Below are 21,837 nucleotides of genomic sequence, written 5' to 3'. Positions count from 1 at the left end.
TCACCCCTTTGGGAACAGCTGTCCTGTTTATCAAAAGAAAGGAGAAGGGAGGGTCAGAAGCAAGAGAAAAAAAAAAAAATCCTAAGTGGTCAGCAAAAAGAGATGCCCAACTTCAGAGAGAAGCCAAAATCAGTTTCTACAGCCAGGCTTCCCCCTTTTCCAGAATTGAGAGTTTTAATGAATGGCACATTTCACCACGAGGCCATGGGGTGTCCAAGGGGGAAGAGATTATCTTAAGATATGGGGGGAATGTATTAGTGGCTAAGTAAGTGTAGAAAAATACTGACTGGTTCCCAAAGCATGAAATAAATACTTTAAAAAAAAAAATGGAGGGCCATTTCTAGTTTCCTAGGCATCATGCTATGCACTGATTAGGGGGTGGGAGTTGGTGGGCAGGGGTATATATATATATATATCTGACATGTAGAAGCTACACAATAAATGTGCATTCTTTCCTTTCCACTATCAACAAGGTTTCCTAAAATCCTCAGGCTGCAACGGGACATCTTGGAGTGGCCAAAATGTCAGATAACAACATCCCATTTCATCTCTGAACAACCCAGTGGAGGAAGTCACAGCATTATTATTAATTTGTGAAACTAAGCTTAAATCCATAGAAGTACAGGAAATACCTTACCACTCAGAAGGAAAAGAAAAAGCAAGCTTTTCTGATACAGGTATTATTCTATTACAGATGATAGAACAGAGGCTCCAAGAGGTTAATCCCATTCCCTAAAATCACACATTTAGTAAGGCATGAAGAAAGGACTGGAGCCCAAGGTGGTTCTACTTGAAAACTCACTTTTTTAACCTCAAACTCCCACAGCCCTGTGGCTGACCTGGGGCAGGAGCAATGAAAGAAATTGGGGGTGGGGGCTGGGGACACAGAATGCAATCACATTCATCTCTTACTTGTGAAAGACTGGAACAAGAGGAGCTAAATTCTCAGATACTGCTTCCCATTGCTGCCATCATCCACAACAGGGTTTTCTATTTCCTCCACTGGACAGAAGTCACTAAAATGTTAAGCATTCACATCAAAGTCTTCACAGTGATGATGGGTACAATCTGACCACAGGGACTAAACAGGCTGTGCTGCATTGAGAATACAACCAGGAAGGAAGGAAATTCTGACCCATGCTACTATACGGGTGAACTTTGAGGACATTATACTAAGTGAAATACACCAGTCACAAAAAGTTAAATACTGTATGATTCCCCTTACATGAAGTACCAGTCAAATTCACAGAGACAAAACATAGAACTGTGGTTGCCAGGGCCTGGAGGGAAGGGGCAGTGGGGTAATAGTTGTTTAAGGAGTATAGAGTTTCAGTTTTGCAAAATGAAAAGTCTTTTGGATATTGGTTGCACATATTATTTGACAATAATACTGTCAAATTGTGCATTTAAAAATGGCAAATTTTGTGTTATGTGTATTTCTCCCCCATTAAAACAAACAAAAGAAAATATCCAAGAACACCTTCCCCAGTGGTCATTTACAATGTTCTCTTGCCTTGAACAGTATGAAGCAGACCTTCTAAGTTTCTAGATTTGTGGAAGTAAAAGCCCTTTTGTGGTACATCCCTGCTACTTTTCTGGAAGCGGGAAGTATGGAGGAAATTGACTTTTTATCACATGTGAAATTTTACATTTGCCTGTTTTACATGAACTTTCATTCTGGTTTGACTAGTTTAGAACTCTGAACAAAGCACTTCTGCTCTCTGGGTCCCACAGTCCTCATCCATGAAAGGAGGCAATTAATGGGACGATCTCTGAGGGCCCTTTCAATTCTCAGATTCTGATTCCTGGTTTTCCGAATGCTAACACTGTCTGCTCTGTTAGGTACACTTCATTTATTACTGATATTTATCAGAACATTTTTGCAAGCCACCAGTCACTTCTGAAAAACCTCCTCACTGCATTCCTGCTGATGGATGAATGGAGAGAGAAGGGATGCAGGTGAGAGAGCCCATAGGAAACAGAAGAGTGACAGGAGTCCTGCAAGGAGCACTGGACTGGGAGCCTGAGGCTTTGAGGTTTAGTCTTGGGCTCTGTCACTTGCCAGCCAGGTGAGTTAGGAGGGAGGGAAGCATTTACTGGGGCCTTTGATGTATGAGGCACTTTCACACACATTATCTTATTACTTCACAAGCTTTAGTAATTGACACACCATCTCATAATTGTTTCCATATTCAAGTACCATCTGTAGTATTTATTGTATATGTAGTATTTTTTCTAAATTCTGAATAAACTCCTATTTCTCTTTTAAAATGGCCTCATTCTAAGCAAAAACATCCATGGGAATCCAGGGATCATGCTGGCTATATTTTTTTAATATGCATAAAAATAAATATATCACTATTAGAAAAACAATGTCCACAATCTAGCTAAAATCATCCTGAGGACCACTGCTGTTATATGTGTACATTTTTGGAGATTCACATTATCCTACTTTATTTTCATTCATGCCTGCTGGACAGTTGGGCCTATGAAGTTTAGGAACTCATCCAAGTTTGAACCAACAGACCTAAAGCAATGCACCAGCCCATATTCCATTCATCTTTAGAATGGGTGTGTTCTATCAAGGAACATACAGAGTGCTTCCAAGGTTCTTAAATTTCATGGACACTATCTCCCAAAATTACTTTGGAGATTAACATACAGTTAGCAAGTTTTTATTTTGTCAAGTGAGAACTCGAAATGAAAAGGTATTCTCGCACAAGGTAAATAAACAACAACAAAACCATGGGTTTTCTACATAAACACCTGGGAAGAGCTTCTCAGGGCAACACACGGTGTTTCAGAAGAAACCTGCTTCTGGTGTTCTGCTTACATCCCTATGTTTCTCAGTCTGGTGAAAACTTTGTCCTGGACTAGCCACTGTCCAGGCCCAGCCTGGTGGCCACAGTATAATGGAGGATGGCTTTGGAATCAGGCAGATTTGACTCAAGTCCCAGTTTCGTACTAACTACACATGCAGCTTTATGAATCCTTACCCGGGGCCTCCATTTCTCACCTCTAAACTGAGCTCCTATTCATTGCTGTGGGGATTACGTTGCAGGAAGTGCATGAAATGCCCAGCACGCTGCCTAACCTCGTTAAGCTCATCCAGAGGTAATCACAGCTTACCTTTTACTGCTCTCGTCCTATCTAGGAGGGTTGCTGTGAGAATCTGGCAATAAATGGGAAACTGCACTGGAAATGTGCTCCATGGCTCTAATTATTCCTTTGGCTCTCAGCTTAGAAGTTACTTCCTCTGGGAAACTTTCCTTGATCCACCAAGTTGGATAAGAAGCCCCTGCCCCAGTACCTGTGCCCTCCATCTGTTCACTTGTCACACTATTGAAATTGCCAGGAAATTCCGCCCTTACTCTGCAAGATCCACCTGAGTACCGAGAGGGTGGGAAATATATCGGTCTTGCTTGTTGTTGCTTCCCCACAATCCAGCACACAGCCGCTGCCAGATATAGCACTGGGACTCTTTTAATTTGGGAAAGGGACACATGAATTGATGGAAGGTTGGTAGGAGTTTTCAGACATGTTTTGTGGTATTGCTTGCAAGCTTAATGGTCTTGACCATGGGTTTATAGCATAATTTCTCAATGTTTGGTCCTTGAGATTTTAGCAAAGTAAGATGCTCCTTGAAAACTATGTGGTCAAGAAAATTTGGGAAAGACTATATTTTTTAGTTCTCCACAACCTGGAAAATTCTCAATGCGTGTTTACCTATTACAGTCTTATGAGAATTCTTGCTATAAAGATACCTAATTAACTTGAACATTGCTATTTTCCAAACCATTTCTTTCCAGAACTGCCTCTTAATATCCCCCAAAAAAACACCCTCTGGGAAATCCTGGCCTATAGAACTTTGGCTCTGAGCAATTCTTTCTCATGGTTTCTATCAATTCTTTGTCCTGGTTCCCCTTCCCCCACTTCCACTGCATAGCCAGAATCAGGGGACACATGCATACTGCGCTGGACAAAAAGGCAACATGGACAATAGAACCTTTGAGAAAACTGGACCTATGAATGAGTTGCCCAGTCTAGGAACTGACCAAAGTATTCTGACAATGACCAGAATGCCCTCAATTGTATCAAATCTCAGAACTTTCACATTTCTGCACATATATCACTGCAATTGCTCATAACTCCTTCTTCTCTGCCATCAGCAGCACCACCATTGCCATGACCGCCACCAGTCAAACGTTACAGCACCCTGTCTGGGTCAGGCATTGCTCCAGCTGTGCTCCCTGTGTTGACATATTTAATCCTCATGACGACCTTATGAGGGAGGTGCTGGTGTCATCTTCATGCACAAAGGGAGAAACTGATGTGCAGAGAGGTTAAAACAGACTCACACTTTAAAGATGGGTAGAACATTTTACAGATGTCTACTAAGAAATATATTGATTAAGACTGATGCTCTGTGTGTTTAATGATGCGGAAATGCGGTCAGTAAATAGCCACGTCTGTCTGATTCCAATGTGAGCTCTCTCTACTCCATCAGGCTGCCTCCTGCTGTTGATGATGCTTCATACTTGTGACTTATTTTATAGTTTACTGAGTGCTTCCACATCCTTTGCTGTCTTCGAATCTTCTTACAATGCTTTAGACAATTACTATTTATCATTTTATTGATCATGAAATGGAATCTCAGAAAGCTCCTCTACTACAAGTAATAATATCAATGATAAAATTAATGATAACTACCTCCCAATTCCGGGGAACTTACTGTTTGAGGCAAAAGAACTAAAGGTAGATTTGGGGCTCAGAAGCAAGACTTCTGGTGGTGTGCCAAGACCAGAGTTTGCTCCACCCTTGAAAGATGGGTCTCTCCACCAAGGCCATAGCATGATTAGCCCGGTTGTGGCAGGGGGAGAGGTTTACAGCACCAGCTCGGCATTCAGTTGGTGTGGTTTTTAAAGTGACTCAACATCTGCCATTAATTAGCGTTTCTGCTGCCATGGTGATGGTTTATTATTGCTAGGCTGATAAGATCGCCAATTCAAGAATACTATCTTCCTCCTGTTAACTCTCTCCAGCAAATATTTTTCTCTTCTTTTCCCTCCTTTCACCTAACATAACTGACCCTTTGACAAAAGGTGTGATGTAGTTCTCAAAAAGGGACCCCTATTGGGTCCCTGGTGATAATCTCTTGAATTTTCTCCCTTTTGCTCAGTGCAGAGGCTCTGTCAGACCTACTTTGATTCAAATTTCATCTCTGACACTTATTAGCTCTCTGATTATGAACGTGTTAATTATCTTCCCTGGGCCTTACTTTTTCATCTGGAATGAGGGAAAAAAGATTATTTGAGGAATCTGATGAAATATGAAGATGCTAGCACAGAGCTAGGAATGTAGTGGGTACTCAGGAAATGGCACTAGTGGTGACAATTAAAATAACAGCAACTATTATTATTTACAAAGAGATGAGATGAGACAGAGATATTAGGGCTGGGTGAATATCATGTTATTTAATTCATCGATCATTCTAATTTGTTCTTCCATTGAAACTGTTCTTTTTCTTTATAGCCCTTAACCCAAGTTATATGTTTATATATCTTTAACCATCTCTTACACTCAGCTATAAATGTGATGAGGATTGGTATTATGGTGACTTTGCTCATCACTGTACCTAGGGGGTTATTTGCTAACTGAATGGACAAATATTTACCAAGCAGCTGCTCTGTGTTAGGCACTGGAGATCTGGGAATAACTCAAGGGAGATTCTTATCCTTGAAGCATTCAGATAAGGGATCTGTGAAAAGTAACAAAAATAAAGGAAATGGGGTATTCACCCCTGACTCTAAAAAGGTTTTGTTTCTCATTTTTGTTTTTTTAAATAAATCCAGTGACATAAATGTAATTAAATCTTCAGCAATCTTTTAGCACAAAGCACCAATGTGGTGGGTGGTATGGATATCTCAAAGCTCTAAATGCCAAGAAGGATTCAAACTGGTGGCATTAAGCCCTTAAAGGAATCAGAAATTCCCTTTGAAATGTACAGTTAAAACAGAATGAACGAAAGAGAAAGGGAAGGCCTTTCAGAGGGGTTAGCTCACTAACTCCTCCCAGAACAGTCTGATCCTCTCTGCTCGTGAAGCAAGAGGTCAGATCCCCAGACGGAAAATCAATCTCCAAGAGCTGCTGGATAGAATTTCTAATTCACCAGTGCCACGACACACAGTCTGTTTCCAGCCAATGAGGATGAGGCCCAGAGGCTTTTGCTTCCCCAGCCCACTGTACACAATCAGGCCCATTGGAGCCCCCTCCCTCAGGAATGTGCAGCATCTAACAGTCCTGCAGGCACAGGGGTCCCAGCCCGAGGGCCCTCCAAGTTACCTTTCTCAATGGCTTGGATCTCCCAATTTGAATTTATTTTATTATTGTGCTATTACTTTACTATATATTGGACTATCTCCTCTGAAACAATCTAGTCCAGGGCTTCTTATGTTTTGCAGAGACTGTCCAAGGCTGCTGTGCCATGGGGGGAGAGAGAGACAGAGTCAGCAGGAGACACGGTCTGCCTGCCACCTTTTGTTGTGTTGGCCTCTCAAAAGCCCCACTGCTTTAACTTTTTTGAACACCAGAACTGATTCTTTCAATTTAAAGATGAGGAATCTGAGGCCCAAAGAGGTAGACCTGTTGTCCCAGGTAACACACTGTGTAAGTAGTTCTATAACTCAACCAGCACTAAAGAGGGGAAGCTAATCTTTGAAAATGACAGTACTGAGAATCACAGGAGCAGTTGGGAGTGAATGTTAGTGTGAACAGGGGACACTCTTTTCAGAGACATAGCTAATAACTAGGTGATCTCGGGTCAGATTTTACCAGTTAAAGATTTTAACTCCATGTCCATTCACAGCAACACTACCAACTCTTAAGCGGCTGGCTTTCTGTGCAACCAGTTGCAAGTGGCTGCCTTCTTAACCAGCTCTTGGGAGATGACAAAATACCTATGAAACCTTCCCTCTGTTTGGTACAATATACATTTACCCAGCACTGGCTAAGGAGGAGGAAGACTTGGGCCCTTCCCTGGATGCTTGCACTCAAGTGGAGTAGGCAGGACACTGGAGCATTGAAGGGCAGCAGGGGTGGTAAACATAGGTGGCAGGACAGGGCAGGGGGGCCTTACCAAGAGGACTTCTCCTGGCAACTTTACAGAGATGGGCCTCAGGATTATCCCAGTGAGCAGACTGTGGTCAGTAAGTCTGGATTTGTATCTTACAGGCTATGTGACCTTGGGCAAGGACTTAGCCTCTTTGTGATTCAGCCTCCTCATCTGCAAAGCACAACTAATATCGGGACCTCCTCATGTTGTGAGGATTAAGTTAGTTAATACACAAAAAGTATATAAGCAGTGGCTGGTGTATACTACGTAAATGCCTTCTGCTACCGTTTTTAGGAGCTCCTTGAGGAGAGGGGTCCCTGCTGCTCACCACACAATGTGCCAGATCACTAAAGCCTGTGTCCTAGTAGTCTAAGCACTTACTTGAATCTCTGCTGTAGGACTGTCTATAAATCTCCCCTCTGGAGTCTGTAGCTGGTAGTCAGCTTACTGAGATGAAGACAACTGCTGTAATCCAATTATCAAGACCAGTCTGGCTGGTCAGAATGCCTCCTCATCAGAGATGCTGACAGGTGAAACTGACACAGCCAACTTGGTAGGAATTTCACTCTGATTGACTCCATCCAACACACAGGCTTCTCCAGGTGTCAGCTGACAGGGAGGGTGGTGGGGAGGGCAAAGTGGGTTGATTTTAAGCTGGTGTGAGGGCAGTTGCTTCTTCCCCTGTCTCAGTGGCACTGTCTCAGAAAGTGCATCCCTATCCTGAAATTCTCAAACATGGTAAGTTACAACACCTTATGCACAATGTGGTCCAGTGAAACATGAGAGCTTTCTACCGGCATTTAAAGAATGCTCCCCTTCTCTTTCAGGGACTCTTCAAAACTGCTGGAAATAAGTAATAAACCTTTGTTATTGTTCCCAGGCTGAATTAATTTGAAGACTATTTTTCTTAAGCAGGAAGCAGTATTATCATCTGAGAAACACTTAATGTTGTTGATGTTTGAAAAATGAGATTATTAGCCTACAACATTTTTTTTTTTAAATAAAAGAGTCAGGGGATGTTGCGCTCAGGATACTCCCAAGACTCCTAATTAAATTCCTAATTGGTCTGTTTATAGTTAGCAACCCCGGCCCCCATTCAACTGTAGTCTTTACATATCCAGCTTTCTCTCCTGCTGCTCCTGAACTGGGGTCCTTCCCAGGAGCTGAGTTGATCTCCCTCCTGTCTGTGCTTATTCCTTCATTCTCACTGGTACCTGTATGTGAAAAGCCCTTTTCCTGTTGCTTCTCTGCTGTCCTAAGTTAACGTTTCCATTTCAAGCCCCACTTAAACAAAACCACACTTGTCTTTGCTGCTTCTATCCCTTAGTTACCTGGGAGTATATTATGTAATGGCATTCTCTGGTTTCATGTTGCCTCATTTTTATTTATCTAGTTTGACTGTCAGCAACTTGAGGGTTGATATTGAGGAACCTGGCCTTACTTTTCCTGTTTTTTTTTTTTAATTAGTAAAAAACACTAGATCCTATACTAAATAATCTAGTCAGCTGATCCTTGAATACCATGCATGGGTAACTGTGCAGCTCCACTTATACACAGATATTTTTTAATAAATAAATTGAAGAAACTTGGGAGATTTGCAACAATATGAAAAAAACATTTTCTTTACTGTAGCTTACTTAAGAATAAAGTACATAATACATATATCATACAAAATATGTATAATTGACTGTTCATGTTATTGGTAAGGCTTCCCAGTCAACAGTAGGCTATGAGTAGTTAAGTTTTGGGGACTCAAAAGTTACCTGCAGATTTCTGACTGTGCAGGACATCAGTGTCCCTAACCCAGGTGTTGTTCAAAAGCCTAGCATTATTTTGATGTCACCACTAAAAAGACTGTGTACTTGGGGACAGAAAAACCTGCATTCAAATTTCAGCTTGAATATTAACATCAATGTGACCTTGGGTAAATTCTTTCAATTTTTTTAGTCTGTTTCCTCATTTGAAAAAATGAAAACAATAAACTTATCACATAAACTTATGTTAGAGTTAGGTGAGAAAGGTTCAATATTGATTCTGTAAGGAACTTTCTACAAAAAGACCAGAGAAATATTAGTTATGTATACAGTTTTTTTTACTATTTGCTTTGAACCAGGAAGAAAGCTTGGGAAATGATAAGTCACTAATAAATATCGGTTCTGATACATATAGACTTAAGTTAAATTCCTAACACCATTACTTAATAGCTGTGTGACTGTGGCTAAGTCATGTGCCCTCTCTGAGCTCCATTTCTTCATTTGGGAGGTGAGAATAATCACACACCTAATACAGTGACTCACTTAGAATGGTGAATGGCCCAGGGTGCTAGCTCAAGAAAGAGGAGTTTCTATTCCTTTTGGTTAGATATTGCCTTGAACCGTGTCTGGCTCTCATGTGTCATCAAGTCTTATCTCTTCAGACAGGTGGTAAACTATGTGAGGCTACTGGCTTCAATGCCTAACTCAGAGCTGGGTGTTCACTACAGATGCTTAGGACAGTTTCTTATCTTCTGGGCATCACTTAGTCAAAGTGAACTGCTCTCCATGATAACCAGCCACCCCTTCTCCAGTTGACCTAGCTCATTTCAATAGGGAGAGGTGAAGGAAAGTGAATTCACTGTAGGGACTGACTTCTCTGCTAATATTGAAAAGCAACTGTTACTAGTCAGAGTTCAATCAGGAAAATCAAAACTACTCTAGGTCTTTCAACAGAAATAATTTAATACAATAAGCTGGTTTCCTAGGTGACAGAGGAAACTAAGAATCCAAACAGCTGATGTTGAAGCAACTCAGAGATCAGCAACCGCAGAAAGCTGCTTGCTGGCCCTCTTAGGGATCAAGGAATGATGGGAGGCTGTTGTGTGACCACAGCCAGGAGCTAGGGATGTCGGGCTGGAGGAGAAACCAAAGAAAGGCTGAGTGGCCAGAACATAACCTAACAGGTAGAGGAGGAGCACTGGAATCACACAGGAGATGTGCTTGCTGCTGTAGAGAAGGGAGAGATGGCCTGACTTCTTCTCTTTCCACCAATATTTCCCATTGGTCAAACCTGTCCAGAGGCCAGCTGCAAGGGAGCCTGGGAAACATAACACACATAACAGGGGGAGGGGTGGTAAGCTATCTGAGAGCAAACAGACAAACGACCAGCCAAGCCATCTTTCAATAATATATGTAAAGCACTCGTACAGCGTGTGATAATAGGTACCAATATAATTATTACTATAATTCTGTATAAGTGTCACTGAAAGTTTACTTATATAAGTAAGTCTACTAAATATTTTATACATATTATTTCAGTTAATCTTCACAACAATCTTCTGAGGTACACACTCCTAACAGTCTTATTTTTACAAATGACAAAATCTCATTGTAGAGAGGTGAAGGGATTGACTTAAGTCACAGCAATAGCGTTGGAACTTAGGATTGGAGCCCAGATTTATGCGATATTAGAGTCTGTACTTTTAACTCATGGTACAAGTTATTACTTATAACATGAATCATACTGCTAACAGTAAAAGGGAAGGTACTAGATAAGCTGAACACAAAACTTCTCGTAATTACTGGGAGGATATTTTGAAGACCTACATTTCCAGGGCTGAAAGCCTAGAACATTCTGTGAGCATTAAATTTGCCCTTACAAAAAAAGTAGAGATAAGAGAAAAATCACTTAATGTAGTTTATAAAAGTCCATGGCGTTCCCTCTTGAAAGTAATAGGGTATTTTTGCTAAGAGGATGCCAAGTTCAGTGGCTTCTGCAGGCTTGCTGTTTACTGATATTTGATATGCTTCAACATCTGTTGCCCTTCTCGATTGATGGGTGCTTCATTTTAGCACCTCCCTGATGCCAGGCTGCTAAAAAGCTTTGGTACTGAGGTCCTCTAAGACACTCCTAGATCAGTAACGCAGCTTTGTTTGCAAGGTGGGCTGTTTGCAAGGCGGGCTGTTTGCAAGGTGGGCTGTTTGCAAGGCTATAAAGAGGGAAGGAGTATTCAGGGCAAAGAGATGATGGGACATACCATCCAAGTTATAAACCTGGGCAATCCTTAAGCTGAAGTCCAGTATTGGTATCATGCTCTGGGCTCTTAAGGAAGTACATGATACTTCTGCTTCTTCTGTGAAAGTTCCATGGAAGGATTTCAAGGTTATTTTTTAAAGAATGGCAATTTTAGAATTTGGTGCCAGGGAAAATATGGTCTCTTTTGGAAAACTGGTATACTTCCTTGACTGTGAACACCATATGACTTGACATATTTCCCAGTTTTATCTTGGCTGCCTGGAAGCTCAAAGTAATCCCCTTATTTATGGGTCAGAGACTCACAGGCCAAATCTATCCCATAAATCTGTTAGGTTTGGCACTCAGCAATCCAAGGTTAAGACAATTTTAATTTCAATATCCTTAGGCAAAGTATACATTCTCCAGCTTGGTATAGAATCAAATTATCTTGTCCTTTTCTGGTATCTTGCCATGTTTATATGATCTACCTGGCATCTGAAGGCATATGAATGTGAGGATCACTAGTCTAAGGGGTTGGTGTGTTTTCCTCTTTGTACATAGTTTCTGATCTGTGAGTTTTAGTCTGCTTAGTCATTTTTTACAAGAGCCCTTAGATCTTTTATGGAAGCAGAGCATGAATGATAAACAAATTGTTTACTCCCCTAAGCAAAACTGCCATGACAAGTGCAGGCAGCTGCCTTTCCACTGCCTCCTAGGGCTAATCGTTCTTCGGCCTACCCACTCTGTACCACCTGTTAAAGGATTACCATGGCTCAGCCCTACCATTCCCTCAAGAAGGAGAAGAAAAGAACTTCTTCCTCACTAGTGAGTGAGGGGCCTGGACATAGTCAAGTGGTGCCTGACCTATTTCTAGCATGTGATATATAAACCTAGCTCTAGGTGCCCTCCAAAGCACTGGGCTTCAGGGGATATGCTGAGGATGGGTCTGGAGCCAGACCACCTGAACTGAAACTTTCATTCTGCCACTAGTCATCTATGTGACCTTAGGCCAGATTATTGATGTCTTGATGTTTCAACTTTCTGCTTTATAAAGTGGGACAATGATGCCATCTACCTTACAGGTGTCTTCTTAGCATTACATGAATCCAGGAAATAACAACAGTGGTTTTCTGTGTGCCAAACATTGTGTTAAACGTGCTTTCATTCATAGAACTCCTGCAGCAACTCAGTGAGGTCAGTTAATATGGAACTGAGGCTCAGAGAAATTAAGTACTTTGCCTAGCCAGGTTCATTCCCATAGCTACCAAGCCCAGAAGAAGCCCCTGGAGAGTAGTAAGGTGGCTTAGTGGGCCCCTTTCTCTCTTCTGCCCCATTTGATTTCCTCTTGTCCACAATGGATTTAGCTCACTCTCTTTCACCCTCCCATACTTGGCAGGCAGCTGTTATAATACCACACAACTGAGCTGCCAGCAGTTATTATTATTTACTTTGTTGAGCTGACATGGAAAGAGATTCATGCAAGATGGAGGCGCATTTTCCTTCCTCTGCTTTCAGAGAAGGCACTCGTTGCAAAGACTAAAAGCAGATCTCAGGTCACAAGGCCCCCCTGAGTTCTAGCTCCATTACTACCAAATCCTCTATGGCCCAATTCAGATGCTGCTTCTCAGAAGGACTTCCACAACCCTCAAAACAGTGGAGGATGCTTGTTCCTTGGTGCTCCCATTATCCCACTGTATAGCAATTATAATTTAAATGAACAATAGCCAAATTAAGTAAATGCTGTTTCACCATATATGCACTAATGTGTTTACTCCTTACACCAGGAGCTGTGAGGTAATATATTTATGATGCAGATAGTGTTATCTTTTACAGATGAGGGCTCTGAGGCACAAAGAAATTAAGTCAACTCACCCAAGATAAGCAGCAGACCATCATCTGAGCCCAAGCAAGGCCCTGCTTAGTACTGACTTTTCCGTAATTGTATCTGTCTATGTCCAGCTCCTTCCCATTAGACTGCAAGCTGCATGGGCACTGAGATGTGTTTAATTCTTCTTTGTCTTACTACCACCTAGGACTGTCCCCGTCACGTGGTAGGCTCTTGCTGATGAACCCTGGCTTGAAGAATTAAACAGGGAACCTCATCACCTACTTGAATCAAGGTCCACACACATGCATTTTCCAGATCTAGACTGCTGTCATCTGTCAGCTGGGCTCTTCCAGCCCACCCAGTCTCCAGTAGCGCAGGGGAGCAGAAAATGCATCCTGACACAACAGGAAGGACTCGAGTAAAAGGTGCATTAATGGGGGACAAAAACAAAGCCAGCAGAGTGATTAATTTGGCCTCCCTTCAATATTATGTTTACACAAGTTGATTATATAGCACTTAATTATGAATTTGCCCTACTTAAACCAAGAGTGCTTTTAATTTTTAATGAAGTAAGGGAAGAAGATGCCTTTACTTAGTAAGGAGCAGCAATTTTATTTCCTTCTCTTATTTTGCCCAGCCAATTAATAACATAAGGAAACGCATCCGTCTCATGAATTCTTTCTCATCTTCTTCCCTACCTCCCAGATATAAAAAGAGATGGAAACAGACAAGACCTACTGAGAAACAAACTGGCTTCACCATCTGATCTGGTTGGCTAGGCTGTGAAGGGCCTTGTAAAGTGGAATACCAGGGCACCCATAAACAGTGCTATCTGATTTTTTGGGAGGTGGGTGCGTCTGTTCCCAGAAACCACGACTCGGTAGTTACCGACAACAGAGAACACAGTCATGGTCTCCAAACAAGGCAATTCCCCCAGAACCCTGCACTGTTTCCTGGGTGTTGATGTCAGATGATTTAAAGCACAGCCCTGGGGCAGTCTAGACTTAGAAAGCACAGACATTGGAGTCAGATATGGGCTTAATTCCTAGCTCTGCCACTTGCTAGCTGTTAGACCCTGGGCATGTCATTTAAACTTTCTGAGCCTCAATTTCCTATCTGTAAAGGTGAGATGAAGAACCTAATCTGCAAGAATTAAATATTATCTGAAGTACCTTAGCACAGTGCCCAGTTCGGAGGAAGCACACAAAAATAATAGTTTTCTTGTCTTTAGTAGAAGGTAAGGCAGGAAAACGAAAGCAGGGACAATGGAGTCACTGTTGAGGACTCCAGCATGTCTGTCACTATTGGCAGAGCTGTGGGGTCTAGATCAGCGCTGCTCAAAGAGTCCATCCACAATGCCACAAGGACCCAAAATATTAACAGACATACTCATTCTTCCATTAAGAACACTTTGCTATGAAAAAAATGTAATCTCACTGCAAATCTGTAAGGAACCATTCACAGATTGGCCTCTGGTCTGCAGACCAACCTCAACAGCCCAGCCTGAATGATTACATTGGATATCTGCATGTGGGTCCCAAACACCCCTCCCCACCCTTCTGAGGGCCTAGCCAGGCTCACCTGTACCAAGTACATTAATGAGCTCATGTGTCCTCTGAGTCTGAGTCCAGCCAGTGGGAAGCCCAGCAGTAAATCAGAGATGGGGAGGAGGATGGGGTCGATAACTCAGCTCTTTCCTTGCAGGCTCACTGGTAAGCTAGCTGACTTAGTAGTCTCCACAGCCCTCTGTTCTGGGGTTCTGGGGTTCCAGTAACTGTGTTCTCCCTTCACCTTTTAAGGTCCAGCTGTTATAAACCCCTGGTTACCACATCCACCTTTGTGATTTCTCCATGCCCTGGTCCACTATCTTGTAAATAGTCCCTTACTAAACTAACATTACATAATTTGAGGGTACCCTCTGTGGAAGACTTCCTAACACAGTGACAGTTTAATGTAAATTCAAATTCCAGTTGTCTATTACGGGTACTAGATTTTTTAATAACGGCAATCACACTCAGCTCCAGAAAAGTCCATTTCCATTTATGACTGATTTGAAAGATCCTCGGCAGGCCTTGGATTCTGGCTCCATCCCTTTCTAGCCATTGGCTTTAGTAAGTCGTTTAATTTCTCTTAACCTGTTTCGTCATTTGTAAAATTATTATGTTAACAATATAGGTAATTTCCTGATATACCACTTTTAACTTGGTATCACATTTTTAAATGTTCAAATTTCTTTGAAATGCATACGATTACATACATGCCACTCAAGTTTCGGTAAACAAGATAGTTTCTTATGCTTCCCTGCAGAGTAGCAGATGTAACTGCAATAATTATGGAACAACTGTAATAACGGTTATTTTTATTCTGCATAGTTTTGATCACTTGCCTCAATGCTGCAGCCAGAAGTGTTTTGTTGACTTCAGTAAGACCTCTATACATTCTATGACTCTGACACAAGCTTTGTCCAATTGTCTGTGGTATGTATGCATACACGTGTGTGTGTGTGTGTGTGTGTGTGTGTATGGTTGTTTTTCAGCATTTTTTCCCAGTTACAGACAATTCCTGACTTAACTAAAGGTCTTGTCTTTCCTGATCTCTCATTTGGTTCCATAGCCTCACTTACTGTGTTGAACATTAAGCTTATACAACATGGGTCGGCTATTCATGAGTTACCATAGTATAAAGGAAAAAAATACCCGACCTATTCATTTCATGAATATTCATGAAAACATTCAGTTCATATATTTCCAATTAATTCCAGAAAGGTATTTTTATTATGAAAAGTAAAGGCATGCATGACAATTATAATGAGGAATTTAATGCTAATAAACCTTTGTTTCTAGGGAATGATCTTACATATTTTTTCAGATTTCCACCAGTATGAAATGTTGCCTTGAACAAAATTAAGTCACGGAGGTAGGTAAACTTTATTTTAGAAATACAGTCTGTAACCCTTTTGGTTTCTAAAGGATTCAATAGATATTTGGCTATTGCTTGCTTTTATAAAAGCCCAATTCTTAAGTTACTGAGTGAGAAGGGGAGTAAAGAACTTAAAAGTTTAGTTCTTCTTAAAAGCAAAGAACTAAAATAAGACAGTATTGGTTAACAAGGTATGAAGTCTTCCTCAGGCAAAGGAATTAGAAAATTTCCAAAAAATGGAGTAGACTTATTTTTATTTCTGTATTTGCTATTCAACCAAGCAGTAATGAAAAATGTGCGATGTTGATATTTTCTATAACCATACCACCCTGTGAGGCAGAGCTGTACTGTCATGTTAGAATCTATGCCTTTCTAAGTAAAGTGTATGTATTTACTGGGCTATAACTGGATCGTATAAAGAGGATGGGCTTTGTGTCAAGCAGGGTTTGACTATGTTTCCATGCTTCAGAGTCCTCATCTGCACAGCAGGGGCACTGCTAAATACCCACTGGTGGCTGTGCAGATTCTATGAATGGTAAAGGATACAGAGCAACAGGCCTGTTCCTGGATTACCCTGTAAAGAACAGGAGAGTCAAATGGTGTGTATCTTATAGACTGAAATAATTTCCTAAAAACAGAATTCTGATTTTGAGCTAATGTTTTGACATTTTATGGTTTCATTCTACAAAGCAGATTGGAACAAGGAGATTTAGAATTAGTAAGAACCTGAATTTGTTGTTTTTTTTTTTTTTGGAGAGGGAATGATTCTTAAAAAGATAAGAATGTACTGTTAACTAAGTGTGGCAATAAGTACAGTGGATGTTAGGGCCAGCATCACATTCTTAATTTAATTATTCTTTAAACTATTAATTACCCTTCCAGGAATTTCTATTGACTTTCTATGAGGCATTGACATATGGGACAGGGACACTTAGAAAATTCAATCAGAAATCTGAATCTATTTAATTAGAAACCAGAATCTCCTATCTCCAGAAACACATGCTCAAGAAGCAAAGGGCAAAAGGCTACTAAAAAAAGGTGATCATATCAGGACCATATGTGAAATGAAGAGGATTATAAGAGGTCTGGGGATGAAAGCTAACTGGAACTAAAATTCACAGCAAATGACTCATTGTGCACACGAAATGTGAGCCCTGAATTCTCATACAGTATTGGTGGGAGTATAAAGTATTATGTATCATAATTGTAAAAGTTGGGCAAACTCTTTAACCAATTTTATCTCCATAATTTATTTTATGGGAATAATTTAGGGTGTATACAAAAATTTAGCTACAGAGATATTGGTTGTAACACTCTTTAAAACAATGAAGGCAATCTAAATATTTAAAACTAGGATGCTGGTAAAATAAGTCATGGTATATTCAATAGGGTAGAAAATTAGGTGGCCTATAAAAATGACAAACAGACATGTTTACTGTATGCTTTTGTGGTAGGGAAAGGCTATAAAACAGTCTATATTATATGAACACATTTTGTAATATGAAAAGATATAAAATGATTTAAAAATGTGTACCAAAAAACTAAAAGGATAGAAACAAGAATCTTAGTGGTTGTTTTAGGATAGGAAGATCAGTGTTTTCATAGTTTTCTTTCAACTTAATTTTCTTTTTTCTCTGTGCACATGAATTATTAGTTGTATTCCAGAAAAAGAGAAAAAAAGCAAATTAAGATTGAACATGCCAAGAAATGGGATGGTTTCATATTTCTGACCATCCATTATGTACAGTCTTGACAAATTTCCAGAAACTAACATCATGGTAATCAGCTTTACTTTGCAAAATGTAAAGCTGGTATTTATGATGACAAAAAGCCAAACAGAACTAAAAATCACAAAAAGTTGACTCTCATAAAATAAAACAGAATGGAGTCATATTGTATCATATACAAAAATCACAGGCTTTGAAGCGCATGATAGGTGATGACTATAACTGGCTCTAAACAAAGCAAACTTTGTGGGAAAGAATAGGAGAGGCTTCAGCTAAGCAATGGGGACATTTGCAAGGACTGACCTCGAGCGTAGGCCACTGCGGTCAGCGTGGATGGTTTATCTTGTGGGCACATATTACAGAGAGGGTGAGAAATCACGGCTCTCAACAGGCCACTTACATGTATTGGTCTGCAAGACAGAGGCGTCTGTCTGGAACGTGACAGGGAAAGCTGATGGCGCAGGAACATGCAGTCAATGGCTCACAGAGGTGGGAACCCTCACACTGGGGGAGGGAGAAAGGTTTTGATTAATTGGCTGACTCCATGGGCTTCTTTCCTTTACACTGGTACTTGCTTTAAATTGATTGCTGAATTCATTTTCATCTCTTGTCACCGAGCTTTACTTCAGAAGCTTCCTCCACTGCTTTGGTTTTTTTTTTTTTGATGGGGGTGGAATGGTGAGAGGAGGACAGGTGTCAAGATAAATAGCACTGTTAGAATTAAAGCTTGTTTTGTATAGTCTTGGAAAAAAACCTCTCTTTTAAGATAAGAAATTACAGAAAGCTAATGACATCTGCAGGGGCCCTGAGGGGAGCGAAGAGTGGAAAGCCATTTTGTGCTTCCCCCTCTTTGCCTTTTGATTGAGTTTTCTCTCATGGCATCGTGAAGCTGGTTTCTTTCTTTACTGTCCTTTGCATTTCTTAGAATCTCTCTACTGCCTGTGCTTAGAAAATGTAAGCATGCTAATATTATACGAACTTATTTTTTCCAGTTTGGTAATTTTCCAAGGCCTGGGAGCCTACAGAAGGTTATGGGATGTTCCCAACTTTCTAATTATAATGATTCGCTTTCTAGGATATTCAGAGAGAGGATCTCATTGGCGTGCATTAGAGTAAAGAGAGTAAAGGGTGACTTTCGGCGGGGGGAGGGTCACATGGAAAGGTCACAGAGGTCAAGACTGCATGGATTCTGTACTCCTGTGAATTAAAGGAGGGAGGAAGACTCCCTTCCTTGCATCCCCTCCTACTGACTCAGTTGCTAACCTTTTACCACAAAAAGAGACTCTCTGTGGTTTGGTGAAATTTTATTGAATAAGCTTCAGATATAAAGATTGTTGACATGATACTTGTCACACTGTCTAGTGGAGACACAGTTTTGAAAACAGCTAAAATTAGACCACCATTCCTGGAGAAGGACATCTTAAAGATACTTTGAGTCATTCTATTACTTTAATGCAGATAAATGGCTATAAGAGTAAGTAATATCCTAATTTGGAATAGTGGGGAGACTTTAGATGTCTAAAGAAAAGAGGGCAGAAAGAGCTGGGGAAGGGAGGGAAAGAGGGACTATGAGGATGATAATATGAATGGATAAAACAACAAGAGGTGGAAGCCAGGAACTGTGGGGAGGTTTCAAACTTTGGAATAGCAGTCACCCTAATACTTGACTGATCTCTCCCATGAACACCCGACCAGAAAATTCCATCCACTATTCCTCCCTCTCTCTTTATCTGATAAAATTTCCCCAGAATTGAAATATATAGAAGTTTTCAATAACTATAGGTAAAGTCCTTCTGATTCATTATGCATCACCAAGGGAAGGTATAGGGCTTCACCCCTTGGTGAAGTCATCCATTTGTGGGCCCAGGAAATCAGAAACCTTGCCTCCCCAGACACATAAGCCCCCACCTAGGTCTGCAGCCTTGGTGCCCTAGACTTTTCCTAGCCTTTCCTTTGTCTGGAGGATGTGATTCTGGCTGGGTCTGCCAGGGTCTGCTTATCTAGAGAGGAAGTAAAATCCTCCATCCAACCACCCAGTGTGTGGTCCATGAGAAGGCAAAACACCTGGCCTGCTGGAATCATTGAGTGGCTCGCAGGAACTGCTGAGCTTTCTTAGAGGAAAGAGTGGCAGGCACCCTGGAGACCAAACTAGGGTTACTGACAGTCCAAGAAAAAACTGTATTCAGGTTGAAAGATACGCATCATGTGCAACAAGTGATTCTCTCTTATCTCGATTTGCCAGAATCCTGAGCTGTGCTCCAGGCCCGGGGCACCCAGGCTGGAGCCTCTTCTTTGGAGAAGGGTGAATGAAGCCAAGTCTACACTCATTTATGTTCCCAAAGCAGTCCCAAACATGATCATCATATCGATGTCAGTAACTACACTTGGGGCTCACAGATGTCTCTGAAGCATTCACAGGTTCTTCATCTCAACATTCCCACATGAGTGACAATTCTTAAACATTTTTTTTAAGGAAATAAATAAATAACACAAGTACTTGGAAAGGCCAGGTGATACTCTCTGAGAATACACAATAAGCAAGCATAAAGGTCAAGATTACGTGGATTTCTCGAAAGCATGTGATGACAGAGCAGATCTCAGGTCTCTTTCAGCTAATGGCTCTCTTTATAGTCAGGAGAGGTACATACTTTCTTGGGTTGAATAAGAGACATGAACTTGTCCTTAAAATGTTGTGAGCCTTGCAGCTGCTACTTAAGTCACCAATTTCAAAATGTGACCTACTGTATCTTAGATATTGTTCCAGAAGATCAGCAGAAAATCTCATGTGGTGAAAAAGATGTCGGTGTGGAATTAAGCTCAGTTTCCATTTGGGGAAAGACATGAGTAGAATCCTCTTGGAACTAAACTCCAGTGTTGACTAAGATATCAGTGAGCCATCAGTCATGGTAGGAAGTATCTGACAGAGCAGCCCCATCCTGTCACACCACTCTCTACTTGAGCTGCAAACTCTCTCCTGATTTGTGACCAGCGACATTTATTTTCAGAAAATACACCCTTAAACATTTAAGAAGCCAAACAATATTTTCAAAGAAAAAATAAATCAAAGTAGAGAAAGAATGAAAATCAAGACCCCAAGAACCTTGGTTTCAATTCCGTTTCTGCTCCTTATTGACTGTAGCCTTGGGCAAACTGCTTAAAGCCTCTCTGAGCTTTGGTTTTCTTATTCATGTAAGACAAGGATAAAACACCTACGCCACAGGCAAGGAGAGTGTCAAGATTAATGAGGTGTCTCAGGCCGCTTGGGCTGCCATGCCAAAATACCATAGATTGAGTGTTTAAACAACAGAAATTAATTTTCTCACAGTTTTGGAGGTTGGAAATTTAAGATCAAGGTGCCAGCATGGGCAAATTCTTGTGAGAGTCCTCTTCCTCATATGGCAGAGAGAGAGCACAAGTTCTCTGGTATTTCTTGTAAGGGTGCCAATCCCATCATGACCTCATCTAACCCCAATTAGCTCCCAAGGGCCCAATCTCCAAATACCACCACAATGGGGGTCAGGGCTTTGACAGGAATTTCAAGGAGGCATATACATTCAGTCCACAATACAAGGTAACTTATGAAAGATATTAGTAAGCATCTCTACTGTTTTGTTTTAACTATTATTTATCCCAGAAAGGACAAAGCAACTAGTTCTGAGAACATCTTCATAAATTGATACATTAAACTAATAATTGACAAGTCATTGACATTACAACAATAAATATTTCCATGTGATGTTTTTGACAGTACCAGGAAAATTCACAGAAAGTTAAGAATTCAACTAGACTGTTTTTGTTAAAAAAAAACTTCACTTAAAAGTCCACAAGGATTTATGAGTGGATTCGATTCCTTGGAAGAGATATTACACAGGTATCAATCCCAGAGGCCTGACAGTGTGTACTGCACCACACTTCCCAAAATGTGATCTGAAGAGCATGGCTGTTGGAATCAGACTCGCACCTGTCCCTTTCTAACACTGTGGCCTTCAATTCTGTCATCTTTCTGCATCTCTGCTTCCCAACTCCTGTTGCCCACGTAGGTTGTTATGGGCGTCAGGAAGATGATATGCAAACACCTTGCATAGTTCTTGATAGATCAGAGGGTCACAATAGATAGTGCTCTGATTACTGGGCTACTAATGAAAACCCTGGCTTCTAGTCCTGACCTTGAGACCTTGGATGAGTCATTTAAGCTCTTTGAGCAAGTATTTCTTGACTCTCAGTTGAGACCTGAGAGCCAGACTTCTTGGTTCTGGCATTGA

The 21,837-nt window shown here is 41.0% G+C and overlaps 1 protein-coding gene across 7 annotated transcripts in view; it reads right to left on the bottom strand.

Moving 5' to 3' along the window:
- FGGY (FGGY carbohydrate kinase domain containing) overlaps window positions 1-21,837 on the bottom strand; it is a 408,065-nt gene that overhangs the window by 49,779 nt on the left and 336,449 nt on the right. The window contains exons 15-16 of one of the 7 annotated variants that reach the window (XM_057500244.1): window positions 17,976-18,079; window positions 16,224-16,422 (exon numbers count right to left, since the gene is read on the bottom strand). The exons of 5 other annotated variants lie outside the window; for them this stretch is intronic. In XM_057500244.1, coding sequence (XP_057356227.1) covers window positions 16,323-16,422; window positions 17,976-18,079 — 204 coding nt within the window. In that variant the 3' untranslated portion in view covers window positions 16,224-16,322. Of the gene's footprint in view, window positions 1-16,223; window positions 16,423-17,975; window positions 18,080-21,837 lie in introns of those variants that run through there. One more of the 7 variants, XM_057500245.1, reaches the window with a different exon arrangement.

This window comes from Manis pentadactyla, chromosome 4, assembly GCF_030020395.1.
Source record: "Manis pentadactyla isolate mManPen7 chromosome 4, mManPen7.hap1, whole genome shotgun sequence".
NCBI classification, from domain to species: domain Eukaryota; kingdom Metazoa; phylum Chordata; class Mammalia; order Pholidota; family Manidae; genus Manis; species Manis pentadactyla.
This window is presented reverse-complemented; position numbering and strand designations above follow the sequence as displayed.